The sequence below is a fragment of the Gavia stellata genome, chromosome 1, assembly GCF_030936135.1.
Source record: "Gavia stellata isolate bGavSte3 chromosome 1, bGavSte3.hap2, whole genome shotgun sequence".
NCBI classification, from domain to species: domain Eukaryota; kingdom Metazoa; phylum Chordata; class Aves; order Gaviiformes; family Gaviidae; genus Gavia; species Gavia stellata.
This window is the reverse complement of record NC_082594.1, coordinates 117,295,889-117,311,058: the sequence shown is the minus strand read 5'-3', so window position 1 is coordinate 117,311,058 and position 15,170 is coordinate 117,295,889. Positions and strand designations below refer to the sequence as shown.

General features: G+C 37.3%; 1 protein-coding gene across 1 annotated transcript in view; it reads left to right on the top strand.

Annotated features, from left to right (window-relative positions):
- The window catches only part of CD247 (CD247 molecule), a 55,003-nt gene that overhangs the window by 800 nt on the left and 39,033 nt on the right, over positions 1-15,170 (top strand). Inside the window, 1 exon segment of the mRNA XM_059821055.1 lies at positions 3-95. Within this exon segment, the coding sequence (XP_059677038.1) occupies positions 3-95 (93 nt within the window).

Here is a 15,170-nt window from a genome sequence, read left to right as displayed (position 1 = left end):
CGGCCTCCCGCTCCCCAGCACGGCCCGGGCGAGCAAGATGAAGTGGAGGAGGATTGTGACCTTTGCCGTCCTGCAGGCGCGGCTCCCAGTCACAGGTGAGGCGGGCTTTTATTTTGTGAGGAGCTGTTTTAAAGCTCTTTCCTCAGAAGAGCATGATGTTTCCGTGGTGGATTCCCCACCATTTTGGTAGCGGGAGGGTATCTGCATGAGGACCTCGGCCACATCTGTCCTCCTAATCGTGGCTGGAATCATGGCTGCCTGTGAACGCGGTGGCCGGACTCGTTGTGTTGAACTGCCCTGCGATAAAGGACCCTCTGGCGGGCAGGGAGGAGGCGGTGAGGACAGCCATTGCTGTTGGTGTGGCCGCCTCTTCCCTGCCCGAGTGACTGGCGCAGCTGAATGACACCTCCTAACTAAATAAGGCTCTCGGACCTCACCTGGGCAGCTTTCCTTGTGATTTAAAAGGGGAAATTTGATACGATAATGAAAACGTAGTCATTGCAGTGATCTGGACAAGAGAGGCTTTTAATTTAGTCAGGTAAAATCAGAGCCGCTTTGCTCGTAACGACATGTTGGGTGGTTGGTTTGCAGTGAACGGCATACCCGGCCAGCTGGAAACAGGGGGGTGATGACAAAAAGGATAGGGTCCTTCCTTTTGCGTCTCTGCCTTCCTGCTTCTCTCTGCTAGACACAGCGTAAAATGAAGTCGTTTTTACCTTTGTATACTTACTCATGGTGGTGTATATGCTGGCCCCGCTTGGGCAGAAAGGGAAGCAGCTTTGATATGCACCAATCTTCAAAAGTCATGTTAATTTGGGGAGAGAGGAATGTACTGCTTAGTAGATCAAGAGAATAACAAAGTTTACATCCACAGAAGGCCTCAGCCGAGGCCCAAGTTTGGAGAAGTCAGACAATACTAGTAGACCACGTATTAAAGCAAGAATTTCCCCCACAATGTACGCCCCAACTGTACTTAACAAATATACCGTCCTTACGCTGAAGAGCTTTGGTGACTGCCACAGGCTTTTTATTTCAAAGTTTTCTGGAGATTAGGGGAAGGGTTTTGCAGCCACTTGCTAACGCTGTGGGACCCATTCTGGTAATTTGTGGAGGTTGTGTTTCAGGAGGATTTTAAGCAGTCTCTTACGCGCTGTGGAAGGCATGCCTTCTCTTCTTCCTCCATTCAACCTCCGGGGCCTCTGTCCCTTTCTGATACTTAAGTATGATACTGTACTTAAGTATGATACTTCTGGTACTTGTATTTTGTACATTGCTCTGTATCCATAGATGCATATAGGGCTATAAGGGTATGGAAATTACTTCAGGTCAAAACGCATCCACAAAAAAATCTTTTTGTGTTTTCCCCCTTTAACCTGTCACAAGATATCAATCCTTCCTATTTGTACATTTTTAGCAGAAAACTTTTATTGAAAAATATGTAATACAGTTTACAGATGGTAAAACCAGCCCTACGTGGGTCTGGTGCAAAGGTCTTAGGGGTATTCACATTCACAAAGAATACATCGAATCAAATTTTGAATACCACCTTACAGTGAGTTCATTCCACTTCACTATGATGTGTTTTGTGCTTATTCTTCAAATGGTCAATTGAAAGATGCTACCAAGATTGGGACTAAAGAACTTGCAAAGCCTTTCCTTTTGATCTTTTGAGTACTGAAGGAAATATGTCCGATATGAGGAAAAAATTGTTTTAAAAGAAGTAATTCTAGAGATGGACCACAAATTCTGAGGCAGATTTTGATTTATTGACACAGACCACAAATTTCAGAATGCTCAAACTTGGCCTTTGGGAAATTAGAGGGAAGCCGTATCATATACACATTTAGTTTTCTGTGTTTCCCCTTTCAAAGCTACAAAAGTGTACATCTGGAAGTTTAGCCTATAACCCCTCTGTTAAAAAGTGCATAAAAATAAATAATTTGAATTTCTGAGCAGATTACTTTATTAATAATGTTGTTCATTGAGACATAAGAAGAATATTAAAAGACTTCTACCCAAATATCACAATTAAAATGGCAAAAATCTTCGTACAGTTTATGGAGTTTTCTGGCTGAAGTATGACAGGTATCAATGGCAAGAAAACAGTACTGTGGGGAACATTGTAGAATTGCTACCTTTTTTTTTAAGGCTGATGAGGTGACACTTTGATTTGTGCACATACACCACACACACGTGTATATAAATATACGCACAAGAGTTCTTCAAATAGAGACCTTCCCTGTTTTTCACTTCTTTACAAAATCACTTTTCTCAAATTGTCTGCAAAACGGAATTGGACAGTGTCCTGTTTCTTGCTAACTCTGCGGAAACTAAAACATGTCAGCCTTTGGCAGATATTACTTGCACAGCTTATTTTCACGATATTTTGCTGCTCTGCACAACTGTGTCTTCTGGCCATTGGGCCCCATTATGCCAGGAGCCTTTTTTTAATAGGTTCATGGACAGGAAGATAAAATTGATGGGTAATAAGTCTTAGGGTTCATTTGTTCCTTCCTTTTCATCAGATGACTTAGCAGGTCTGCAAACTACAAGATTTGTAAACGAAAAGTTGTTTACAAGCCTATCAGACTATCAAGCCTATCAGTAAATACAGACTATTTTGGCTACCATTCCCATGTCCTTATATGCTGTCTTAAGTTCTCCTAGTCGAATTCTTGTTACACCTAGGGGGATAAAAATAATCTAAAGGCTTAATTTTACACGTTTTAGTTCCCTTTTCTCCTGCTGGTTCACAATGATTCATTAATAATTCATGGAAGAAACTATGAACTGGCACATTAGCAAATGGAACAAAACATAGGCAAATGTAGCCTTTCTTTGTAAAGGAACATTTGTTGAGCTCTTGCAGTGCTATATTCAATTCTCTAATGCTTGTTATAGAGTAAGTGCTTTCTATCTGAACCCTTCCAAGCAAAATCCTAATGAGTGAAGAAACAAGTTAATAATCGCATTCCTTTTTGGTTTTTCATGTATGCTAGATGGGAAGCACATACAAAATAGAGAAAGCTATCTGAAAATATAAATATATTTCTCCTGTGTAAGTGTGTCCTTCTTAAGTAAGACTATGTGGATAAAAAGCCAAAGTGGGGGAAAAATAGGACATTCACTAGCAGCTTAAAGGGGATGAGAACTTCATTTATGAATGAACGTTCATGTGAGGAACGCTTTTGACAACCATTTTCTGTTATTCACACAAACTTGAATTGTGACTAGCACCATGAGTAAACCCGCAAGCAAGGAAAAAAAGATATACCTAAAAATAAATTATTTGTTTCCTAACTATCTCCAAACTGTAACCAAACTCCCTTTAAAAAAGAAAGAAAAAATACTTGCTTGCACAGTTGCAGATAACCATCGAATCTACCTCCCCTCCTCCAGTTCACAATATATTTGATTGTCCATATTGTATGTAGAACTGTAAGATGCATCAGCTATTCTGGAAAGAAAAGAGAGTGCATTTTTAGGTGGCATGAATGGAAGATACTTCTTAAAAATACTTAAAATACCTATCCTGTTAAAGGTATCTACTTTGTCCGTGTGCATGTGTACTCATACGCATATTGTTGATTTTCACTGTTCTACTGATATGACTTTGATAAACAGCAAAATCAAAGTTTTACTGCTGTTTCTTTTTAGCATTAAGAAAACAATTTATGCTATTCCAGAGCTTGTGAGAAGCTGAAAATTTGCAGATTTTTCCAGTTTGCACTGTTGTATAACATAATATTTTGAGACTGGGTTTGAATATTGTTTTCTTAATCAAATTCAGTTCTGCTCCTTTAAAAAATATGTAGTATTTTTAGCTTTTAAAATTTCACAGTTCAAATCAGATTTTTTTTTTTTCAGGAAAGCAATGAAGGCATTTAACTCCACTTTGTCCTATGCAACTGGTTTATAACTTCATATAAAACAGATAAAATGTGCAGGCAAATGAAAAGTTTAGTTCGCAGTTCTTTAGTCTACTCATTCAAATGCATAGATCTTGAGGCAGTGGAAATGCATGTATTTAGCCACATACAATGGATATATCCATCTTTGTGAAAGTTAGACTTACCAATGTGTAGTTCTTTCACTCCTTTGACGATTTAGCTATTAAAAATAGAAGTGAAAACAGCTAGATCCTAAGCCTCAGAGATCACAAGCACTGGTGTCTGTGCAAGTTGTGTTTAAGGGATAGAAGCCATCTCAATTTTTGAACTATATAGATTGGTAATATTTGAATGCCTACAAGTTTCCTAGGAATAAACCATCAACCTTTGGAAGCCCTTTTTGTATTTTGTTCTCAATACTTTGCTATATATCTGTCAAGTCTTATGAGAAGAACAGCAAGTTTGGAGTTTTCCATCTTCACGTACTTTTGGTATGTGAGAGTACGTTAAATGTTGTGTTTCTGGCAAGCAGGCTGCAAAGACTGATGAAATGCTCATATTATTTGGCCTGTTTCTTTCATGGGATATAATCGTAGTGAAAACTTAATCTATGTCCTGACTCCTCCTGAGTTGCAGAATATTTTAAAATTTGTTATATTTTTAAGCGAAGGAGAAGCCATAATGATCACACAACTCTTTGAATACAGAGGTGAAACATATACCAAATTAGAATTTGATGGAGGCTGACAAGGGAAAAAGGTTGGCAAATTTTCAACAAATGATAGCATAAACTGTAGTAGGACACACTGAGTAAGTCTAGAGGGCGGCTCGTTGCCAGCACTTGTGGGTTTCTTTAAGAAATCTCACCATATATGATTTACTTAAATTTTAAGCTGTTGTCTTAGGTGAAAATCTAAACTTTCACCATAAAGAAACTTTTCTAGTTTTCTAGCTTGTAAAGGAAACCTTGAAAATGCAAGCCTGCATGGCTCCAGATATGGAAAAAGAGCAAACCAGCTATATAACCTGTCACTTATAAATTTTCTTTTTTTTTTTTTTTTTTTTTTTTTTTTTTTTTTTTTTTTTTTAGGGCAATTGCTATTTTTGGGGGGTGATAGGCCAGCCTGCCTCAGGATGCTGTAATGCTTATGGTTGGCAAGCACTGAAAATAGTTTCCTGGTCAAAAAGAACAGAACATCAAACACTTATAACCAGAGAACACTTAGAGAAGCTTTCCTAAGAGCCCCAAATTTGAATCATAAAAATGAATTAACAAATTTTATTATTTAAAAAAAACCAAATCAGAGGAGTGAACTAAACACTTTTCTAATGGGATAAGATGTGGTATCCAGGAAATTAATGAGGGAATACTAATTTGGGTGGTGTTTTATTTCAGGTAAGTGTACATTGGCCATTGAATAAAGGAAAGAGCTATGTGACTAAAAAACCTTTTTTCTGGTTGTTCGTCCAAGTTTCATAATCGGTTTGTTCCAGCCAGGAGCATGGGTGTTTTGCATTCATTTCGCTTAGAATGTTGCTGTCATCTGCATGACAGCCAAACCTGAAATAAACAGAGCCAGCTATTTATAAAAATTATTCCCAAATATTTAATGCGCAAGTATGTATTGTAAATTCATTCCAGTTCCCCATGGTGTATATCTCCTCACAAAGCAAACTGAGACTTGGGAGGGGCAAAACAGAAAAGCCTTCAGTTGCTAACTATTAGATGGGTGACAGCAAACCCTTGCACTTGCACAGATCCTGCAAGTGGATCGAGGTTCTTTGCGCAGGGATCTGTGTATAGGAGTAGGGCCCAAACTAATTAGATACTTCGTTTGCAAAACATTTATTTTGAATTAGTTAATACAGAAATTCAGCTCAAACTAAAAATTAACATATGATAATTATTTATTACTTACCAGATCAATTTGAAGCAAGAGTTTGGTATAGTGTGACGATGCGACTTTTTAAATACTCTCGGCAAACATCATTTCAGTGAAAGAGATCATCTTCCTAATGTTAGGTACTGCATGTTTCTAGTTATTAAACATTTGTTTTGTCATTCAGAAATAGCTGAACGGTTGAATGATGTCTTTAAAAAGTATATGTAAATTGGATTCCTGGGCTGGGACCTTACAGCTCACAATTAATACAGAAGAATTTTAAACCTCTGCAATGAAAAATTTTGACTCTTATAATATTATACATTATAGAGGTATAATTTTTATAATACTAGATCTTTTTTTTTTGGTCGCATATCAGTAAACTTCAGTTGGAGAACCCAACGTCAAATCTTTGGTAGGAAAAGTAATTTCTGTGTCTATCCACTATGTGTTATTGCGATTTACATTGTTTCCCATCCAGCCATGTAAAACCAATTGCAAGAAAGAAGTCTTACCGGAATTATGTGGAGTCATCTCCCTCTCTTTCTCTCTCTCTCTCTCTCTGTTTCTCTCTCCATGATGCAAATTTGCATGGTATCATCGCTTTGGGCTTTTATGTCAGCAAAGTAATTCCAGCAGCACTTCGTGAAATCATGCAAGTGCATTTCTGAAGATTGAAAAGTAGAATAAAGTCTTGCAAGTTGTGTTAAGAATCATGTTCTGAAGGAAGGAAGACAGGATACAGAGAGAGAGAGAGGGAAATATTATATAATTGGTATCTTGTAATAAAAGTCTACCTAAACTAAAGGCAGTTTTTAAGAAGCAAGCAAACAGTTCTGTGACTGAATATAGTTGCTCTGTTCATAAAATGTCTTGTAGCAAATCAGTTTCTTTCAATAATTTTTTTAAGAGAGTTATTTCAATTCTACAGTTTTCTTCCTAACAACTTGCTGCTAATTTTCACGATTTATTTGCTATTTTACATTTTTTTATGGTTTATTACCTAAAGGTATGATACCTGACTGAGTTAGCATGCACAGGTGAACTCGTTCTTAAAGTCTTAGTCATTATAGACTAGAACCTGTTAAAGGAATTTGTAATAAAAGACTTTCAGGAGAGGTGTATGGGACTGGTGCTGTATGAAGTAATGTAAGTATGCATTTTTCTGTTTGATTTTTTATTACAACTTTTTATTTTCATATTTCTCAGGAAATGCAAAAATTCTTGCTATTAATATTGGTTCAGTACTTAATAGTCTGTTGAAATTTGAAGAGTTACGAATGCAACACAACCAAAGTAATCCATGTGATAATTAACTGACTTTGGAGGCTTATACTAGCAATAGATCTGACCTCATGCTTGTTTGTTACCTGCAATTTTTTCTCCTCATTTACCTGTAACATGCTCTTCATTAGTAATGGGCTTCTGGTTCTTTCAAAATCTCTCTGGACATGTAAATTCTCTGCATAAGTTTTGCTGTGGGATTATTCTGATGAATAAAGTATAAGAATTAAATCTTTGCAGGTGGTAAGCTTAAAGAGAATTGGTGAAAGTAAATAAGATAAACCCACCATTTTCAACAACCATCCTCTGATTTTCCCTTTTCCGGAGAAGGAAAGGGAGTAATACGCCATCACAAGTTGCTTAATTTTTAACTTCTTGAAACTATTGATCTTTTAAATGTAAAACTGAGCATTCATGTATTATAAGCATGACTATACCCAGTGGACCAGAGAAGATAAGCAAGGTTAACCGATCTGGATTTCAAACACAAGGTCAAACACCATTCCAGTTACTTTAAAAAATGAGTATCTAATGTATGTCATAAAGGCTTTCTGGAATTTAGCTTCTCAGAATAAACATCCAAAATGAAAAAAAAAAATTTTCTCTAAGTCTCTTTCAGTAAAATTAATTTTAATTATGCTTTCAGTAGGACTCAGTCTCACTTCTGTATGAATAGGGAGGTGATGGGAGCTTTGCCTACACATGCACACCATGCTGTACATGAGCAGAATTAAGCAGTGAATGTTAGCACCCACAGCACAGTGCCGTAACCGGGTCCATGTGGGTCAAGGCACAGATGGGTCGCCACGGACTGCCGGCAAGCTGTAAAAAAACTCCCTTGAAAGCCCAAACCACTGCATGGAGCGATTGTTTTTTCATCCTCAGTTTTGGTAGATGGCCTCTACTTTCTGCATCAAGGTCAGTACAGTTTGCTGAGAATATGGATTTCTTTTTCCCTTGCAAATTAGGAATAATTTTATTGAAAATAGCACAACATTGTCCGTTTTCTTTATACAGAAAGCTTGCGAGAGAACTCGGAGTAATTTTTTTTTAAGGCAACTACCTCCCAGATGATTAGCAATGCTGTTTTAGATGTGGTCTAAAGTTTTGATGAAGACTGCTTGTAACTTCAAAATTATGGTCCATCCCCAAAAGTTCGAAAATAACTACAGATCTTCAAGATGTTTGTTTTTTGCAAGAGCCTTGCCTAAAACATAATGAAATGTGAAAAGTTATGCATACCGGATTTGTTATTTGACTTTTTTTTCTAAGGATGCGTTTTGATCACATCTCCGAGTGTTTCTCCTTGACTCAAATGTTAAAAAAACGGGCGATTCTCACAAAATAAATTCTCCTTAGAAGCGGCAGCTTTAATTTATCTTGTTTTGACTTCTCTCTTAAATTTCAGATGTCTCTAGTATTAATGTGAACTAGACAGAACTGGAATTTTCCCTCTCCTGTCTATTCATGAGGTTAAATTAATGTCTTTTCTTCTAATAAGTCAGATGTTATTTTGCTACTTGCCTCAAAACCCAGCAGCATTATAATGCATTTGTTGCTGCTGTTAGCTATGTCTTTTCTGATGGAAAAGCAACAGAAGATTTATTTTTTTTTTATAACTCTCTTAAAGAAGTTACAGATATGAACCTTCAGCCCTATCTTATTGTAACATCTTTTCCAAGGTGTTTTTATCTGACTTTATCTTTCTCAGCTGCAAAGAAGTAGCTAACAGGTTTGCCCTCTTTCTCTCTTGCTCTTCTTTTTACATCTTGGGCCAAATGTCTATTTGTTAGACATGATGGCTTTAGTTGAATGAATATGAGGTTTAAAATAGAGCTTAAAGGGAAGGAACTTTCTGCAAAACTTAGCAAGATCTTAATTTTCCCCCCGCCTTGTTTTCCACTGGAGTAAACCAAACCCTTCCAAAGTATTTGTGTGAGACACCAAACAAAGTCTGTGAGCAATTAGTGTTCTGTGTTTGGAAAGAGGGAAACCCAGATTCAAGTCTTTATTCTGTCTGACTCAGAGCAGGAGCTTGAACGGGACTCCCACGTGCCTTTAAGCCGTTTGAGAGACACTTGCTGGTTTTGATGAGAAATTCTAATGGGAGTCTAGAAATGTTCCCTAATTAATATGCCATCAGAATTTGTACTGGCAAGTGTTTCTGATGAACAAGTGTTTTCTCGTTAAACCTATACAATAAAAAAGAAAATAAATCTCAACTTCAGTTGTAGTATTTTATAGAGTCAATTTAATACTTTGCAGTGAGTTAATGGACTACATGTACTTTGTTCTGCAGAAGACTTAATGATGTTCTTGCCTGTTTTGCAGAGCCTTATAGTAAGGGTCAGCACTACAGAGCGGAGTGTGTATCTAAGAGTTTCCCCATCCACCCTTGCAAAAATTGCTGTGCTCTCTTTAGTAGCAACTGTATTTCAGCACAACCAGAATCCCTAAGCAGCTTCTCTGTGTGAGACTGTCTGCAAAACGGGGCATAGAGGCGGTGCTGTTCTCTTATGCACGGGTACATAAGAATAACATCAATATGAGTACTGATAATATATGTTTATATATTGACAATTCTCTGCCACTTCTGAAACCACATGTAATTATACAGGACTGGAAGATTTAGAAGGTGGTCCTCGGCTACTAAATCTTAAGGGTATGCAGGGATCTGAGGGAGTCAGCAACAGGAAATATGATCAGAAGAGGCAATCTGAGAAAGCCCAGCACATGCGCTGACCTTTCTTGAAGAGAAGGATTATCTGAAGCCAGAAAGGAGGGCCTCAGGTATTTAAAAAGATTTGGCAAGTAGCTTCACATCTAAACGTGCTGTCTACAGGCTGTAACTATAATGTGGGGATAGTATTTAATTTCTGTCAAACTTTCCCCTTCTAATTAGGTCACGTCAGTGTTTTAGTAAATGCCGCATATTTAAACATGCCTGAACTAGCTTTAAATTAGCTGTCTTGTTTAGGCAGCTCCCCAGTGGTGTCAGCATGAGTTTTACTTCAGGCAAACTGCTTGGGCATTTACCAAACTGCTCAGCCAGATTTTTGCAGCTCACATGAAGATCTATGCTGAAGGAAATATGCTGTTATCAGCTAGTTAGAAACCAATTTAGTGACGTTTTTGTGAGCCGCTGCCGCCTCCATAATGACTGCAGTGTATACAAATGTTTTGGAAAGGAGAAAGTTTCTCATTCTGTGCCTTTGGGTTCAGTGGGGTCTCCACCTCCTTTGAAGCTTCAGGATCATACTATAATAAAAGAATAGTAGTGTTCAGCTTCATGCATAGTTAGAAGGTGTCTTATACCCAAGGAAAAGAGTCCTCTAAGTAGCTATACTATCCGGCTTTTATTTGTCAATTTGCATGTATAAATGAGTTTACAAAGTGGTTTTATCAAAGTCTGCAGTTAAATAATGTTGAATTCCTAAAGCAGTTATGTTTTGAGGTTTTAATTTTCAGTGTTTTTCAGCTTAACTCCTCATTATCTTGTTTTGTTTTAGCTCTGAATATTTTTAAAGTATCTTCTGGTGCTTTTTAATCTATCTGATTAGGAAGATTGCTATTACGATACTAAGAAAAATCAATATGAATGGAACATAAACTTTTTAAATTGGGAAGTTTGAACTTCGGGATCTTGTCTGAAGGATTTGTAAATAATTCTGAAAATTCCTATCATCCTCACTTCTACGAAGTCTTTCTCCCCTTAGTGAAACTAATTTTTTTAGATAAAGCAAGAAAATGGAAAAACAGGGTCGCAGGTTTTGTACTTTTAATTGTGGCTGATTTACTGTGTAACCTTTAGAAAGCTACTGGAATGTGTGTAGGCTTTCCAGCAAACCAGTGTCCAAGTTTAATCAAGATGGGCCATTCTGTTAGCTGTTTTTGTTAACTTTAAATTGCTTGTCCGGTTATTGATACAAAAATAACACTTAGAATGTGTTAGTACACACAATCCTGAAGGCTATATGCTATTTTAGTATTTAATTAATCAACAAAGAGGTTTGTTTGCCTATTTCATGATGGAGTTTTGAAAACTGAGATCTGTCAAGTATCCTTTAGATCCTCCAGTGTAATGTATTTTGTGTATAGAAAATTAAAATAGTGGCTGTGTCTAATTTGCTGCTACATTCACAGTGACCCTTACTGCTTACAGGACAGCCTTTGCTTGCATTGGGAAAATGGCCAACCTTTTTCCTTCCTTCTCTTGAACTGATCAGAGAAACAAAAAGGTAAAAGCTCAGTTATGGACATTCTGTTAGTCTTCTGGAAGCAGAGATAGGGAGGAAAAAATAATACCCTGTACAGACTGTGTGTTATTTCAGACTTAGAAAGCATCTTGAGCTCTTTAGAAAATGTGCTCTAGAGATGAAAAACATTTATTGCGCTCCATGCAACACATGCATGCTGTCACTGTTCATGCCGGTACAGCTCTTAACGTGATGGTGTTTAAGCTGGTTGGTGTCTGAGTGTTATTGTTTAGAGACTGCAGTACTGGGATTGCAAATATACTTGAGCAATTATTCTAGCCACCTTTTACTCCCACGAGAACACCTGTGCTAAGACCTGATGATTATTGTGTCTAAATATCTCATTTAGGCTAATTAAAACATACATTATTTTTAATGGAAATCATTCTTGCTATTTCAGTAGATGTTGAAGTTCAGCTCTCAGCTGTCCATCTTCCTATAACGGAATGCTGCTTTTCTCATAGGTAGCTCCTGGCTGTTGAGGACTTGCCCTATGCATTAACTATTAACCAGGCATCAAGGCAAGGACTTCCTTTGGGGATTGACTGCAGTTTATTTGCTCAGTGTATGTAGCCTCTTTTGCCTCAGGCACCAAATACAGCACCTCGGTTTTGAACTCCCTGGTCTTTGGCTTCTGAGAAGAGAACTTGCCTAAGGGGAGCTATACTTCAGCGGAGCTTTTGTTCAGGGTGTTTTGGCTTATACAGGGTAATATCTGTAATGTGGCTTGGAAAATGCTCAGTGCATGGCACTTACCTATTACCCGTGTCGTATGTGAGAACCAGAGGGGTGTGAACTTGCCTGAAAGCTACTTCGGATATTTTTCCAAAGCCTTCCAATCTTGGAGTATTGAGCTGAGAAGGGACGAGGGAAAGTGTGAAATATTTGGCAGTAGAGCCCTAAAGGCAAGTGGCACTTTGAATGGAGTTTACATGTAACTTATCAAAACGTTGCCTCTTCAACACTTGTATGTAGCATGTGGAACATCTGCTTGCGTATTCGTGCAGAGGATTTGAGACAGGTGATGATTGCTGTCTAAAATACACGGGAAGAAGAGAAGATGAAAATGAGAATGCACAGTATAAAAAATAGCTATAGACTGGTTGCTGAATTACTTCTGGGGATCAGAAGAAGGACTGACACCACTCAAATAGTTTTGGCATAGGTTATTCTTGGGGCAAAGGGCATAGAAACTGAGTTCTTATTTGGGAGCAGTTTGCAGAGCTCATGGAACGGGCTTTTTCAGGTGGCTGGCTGTAGGAGCAAGAGACAGTTTGCCAAGGAGACCTTCCTCAGTCCTTTGTTCTTATGTACATATTTGAGAGATACACAAGAATATCCAATGCTTAATCAAGCATATTACAGACATTTATGCTATATAAGCAAATGGCTAGATACAAACACCGATGCTATTCATATTGCACAAGTATATGTGCGGAGAGCAGAACAAAAATGCGTGGATGTGTTTGTAAGCATTGTTACAAGCAGCTCTGTGCAAACCCATTAAGTTCAGATGTGCTATTTGGTATATCAGCATGATAATGTATTTTTCTTCTATTATTGAAGCCATTTTTAAATGTACATTTAATAAGGATCAAAGATGATCTTTAGCAAGGGTTTGTTTACCACTATATGCATACGTATTAAAATTACAAAATCTATTGATAATATTTTATCAGATAAACAGCAGTTTTCTGTGAGTAAGTGAAGTTATACTATTACATACATGCAGCCCAAGGTGGGGGGAATCATATTTTCTCAGCAGGTGTCAGGAATAATGGAATATTTCTTTAAGCTTTACATTACTCTTTCAAAGGCAGTGAATGCTATTGCTGCTGGGACCTCCTCTGTTTCTGTCCTACTTCCTTTCCCTTGCTGACTACTACCTGGATTTTGTCTTTTATAAGCAAGAGGTATGGGTATATCTTTCTAGTTTTTTACTTTCCCACCAGTGACACATCTGAGACTTATTATGTAAAGACTGCTATTAAATGGTTTTGAAAATCCAAACAGAAATCAGGAAATCCAGAAATGTGAATTCATAAACACCTTTTAAAGTTTCATGATATTTGTCTTTCTCTGACCACACTATGTGTATATCCCTGGATGTTCTCCTACATGCACATATGTAACATCTTGCACGTGTCCAGCGCAAGTCAGTCATTCCCAGGTATCCTTCCAACCTGACATGCTGAACTCATAACCCAGTCTCTACTTGAAGTCACTTTTTGAATGAGCAACACAAACTTCTTTCCTTTGATAATCCACGTATGCATTAAAGATTCATCTGCCCTGATTCAACTTCCCAGTAGGAAACTGCAATTTCAATATTTATTCTGTCAGCTAGTTTACAAGTGCCTTATTCACCCTTTCTTAGGAGGAAGTCTTGTAAACCCTATCTGCATTCTTATTTTTCATTCTTCTTATTTATTCACTTGCTGAGTGAAATCTGAGATCACAGTAACTGGCTAATTACCTCTTGTGTGAATTAGATAAGGTATAGACTCAATAAGAACCGCTACAATTAAATTGAATACTTTAAGCTGTATGTATATTAGAATGATATACAGGTCTTCACTAAACTATAGGAGATCTTGCTTGGGTAACACAAATATTAATGAAACGTGAAATACTGTTTGATTACATCCAGTTTGCCCTGATCTGTGAAGCATAATGTTAACATAATTCTTGAAAAATAAGATCAGATGCATACAATTTTCTAATATAAAAAAAGGCTTTGTGTGTGTGCCTGTCACGTTTTAGAATTACGTTACTGGAAGTTAAGGGCTACCTGGCTTTAAAATATTGAATCTGTTGAATAACAAGAGCCTGCTAAGAGTAACACCTTTGATATTATTTTAGAGAAATGTGTAATTTCCCTGCTGTAAGAAAGCTTTGAGACAGAACAAAATTCTATCGTCTCTTTATATGGTTAGATTTCCTTTATTATCCCTGAAGGACAGATTGGGAAATCAAAATACAAAGAATCAAAACAGCTCTCCTCAAACCTCGTAGCGGAAGAATTTAGAATAGAAGAACTAAATGATTGTTACTGAGGATAAAATAATGATTTGACCTGCTCACTGGGTTCTCTGATTCAGATGTTGTTGATGTAATTTCGTGAAGGACATTCAATAAAGCGTGCATTTTAGGTGAGAGGAATATGTGAAAGTGGTTATGTAAGCAGTTAATTTCTTCCTCTAAAGCTGCACCTATCCCTTCCTGTGATCTTTCTGTCTTCAATTGTTCTTCTCTTTGGAAGTAGTTTGTGTGTGGTTTTTTATTACGGTTAGCTTCATGTGTCCCACTCTTTAGAATCTAATGCTGTATTTCAGTAGCAATTTATTTTTAGCAGTGAAAATAACAAAGGAAAAATAACTGGTTAAAACTACTGCCCCTTCAGGAGAATTTAAACCTGAGGGTGGAGAAAGGAATAGTACAGATCTTTTTAATGGAATTAGGAGACACAAGATTTTTTTTTTTATCCCCACCCCCCCATGATTTCCTTTCATATACAGGCTCTTCTAACTGTCAGTGGTACGGGAAGGGCAATGGTAGTTGCAACTAAATTTGAAGAAAGGGCTTTTCAGCAGCTTCTTGCTTGGATTCATCAAACAATAATAAACATGAATATGTTTAATTTCTGAATTTTTGCTGTTGATGACCTTTGTTAGCCAGCTGACAAGTGTGAACATAATGCAGCTCTGTGACATGCAGGCTCTAAAATTTACATCAAAACCCAGTTTTCTGAATCATAACAAGTTTGAATTCTCTAGCATAGCAATAACTGCCTCTGCAGTTACCATTAAATACAAACCACTTGTCTGTTGAATTAAAAATAAAAAAAGAACATAATG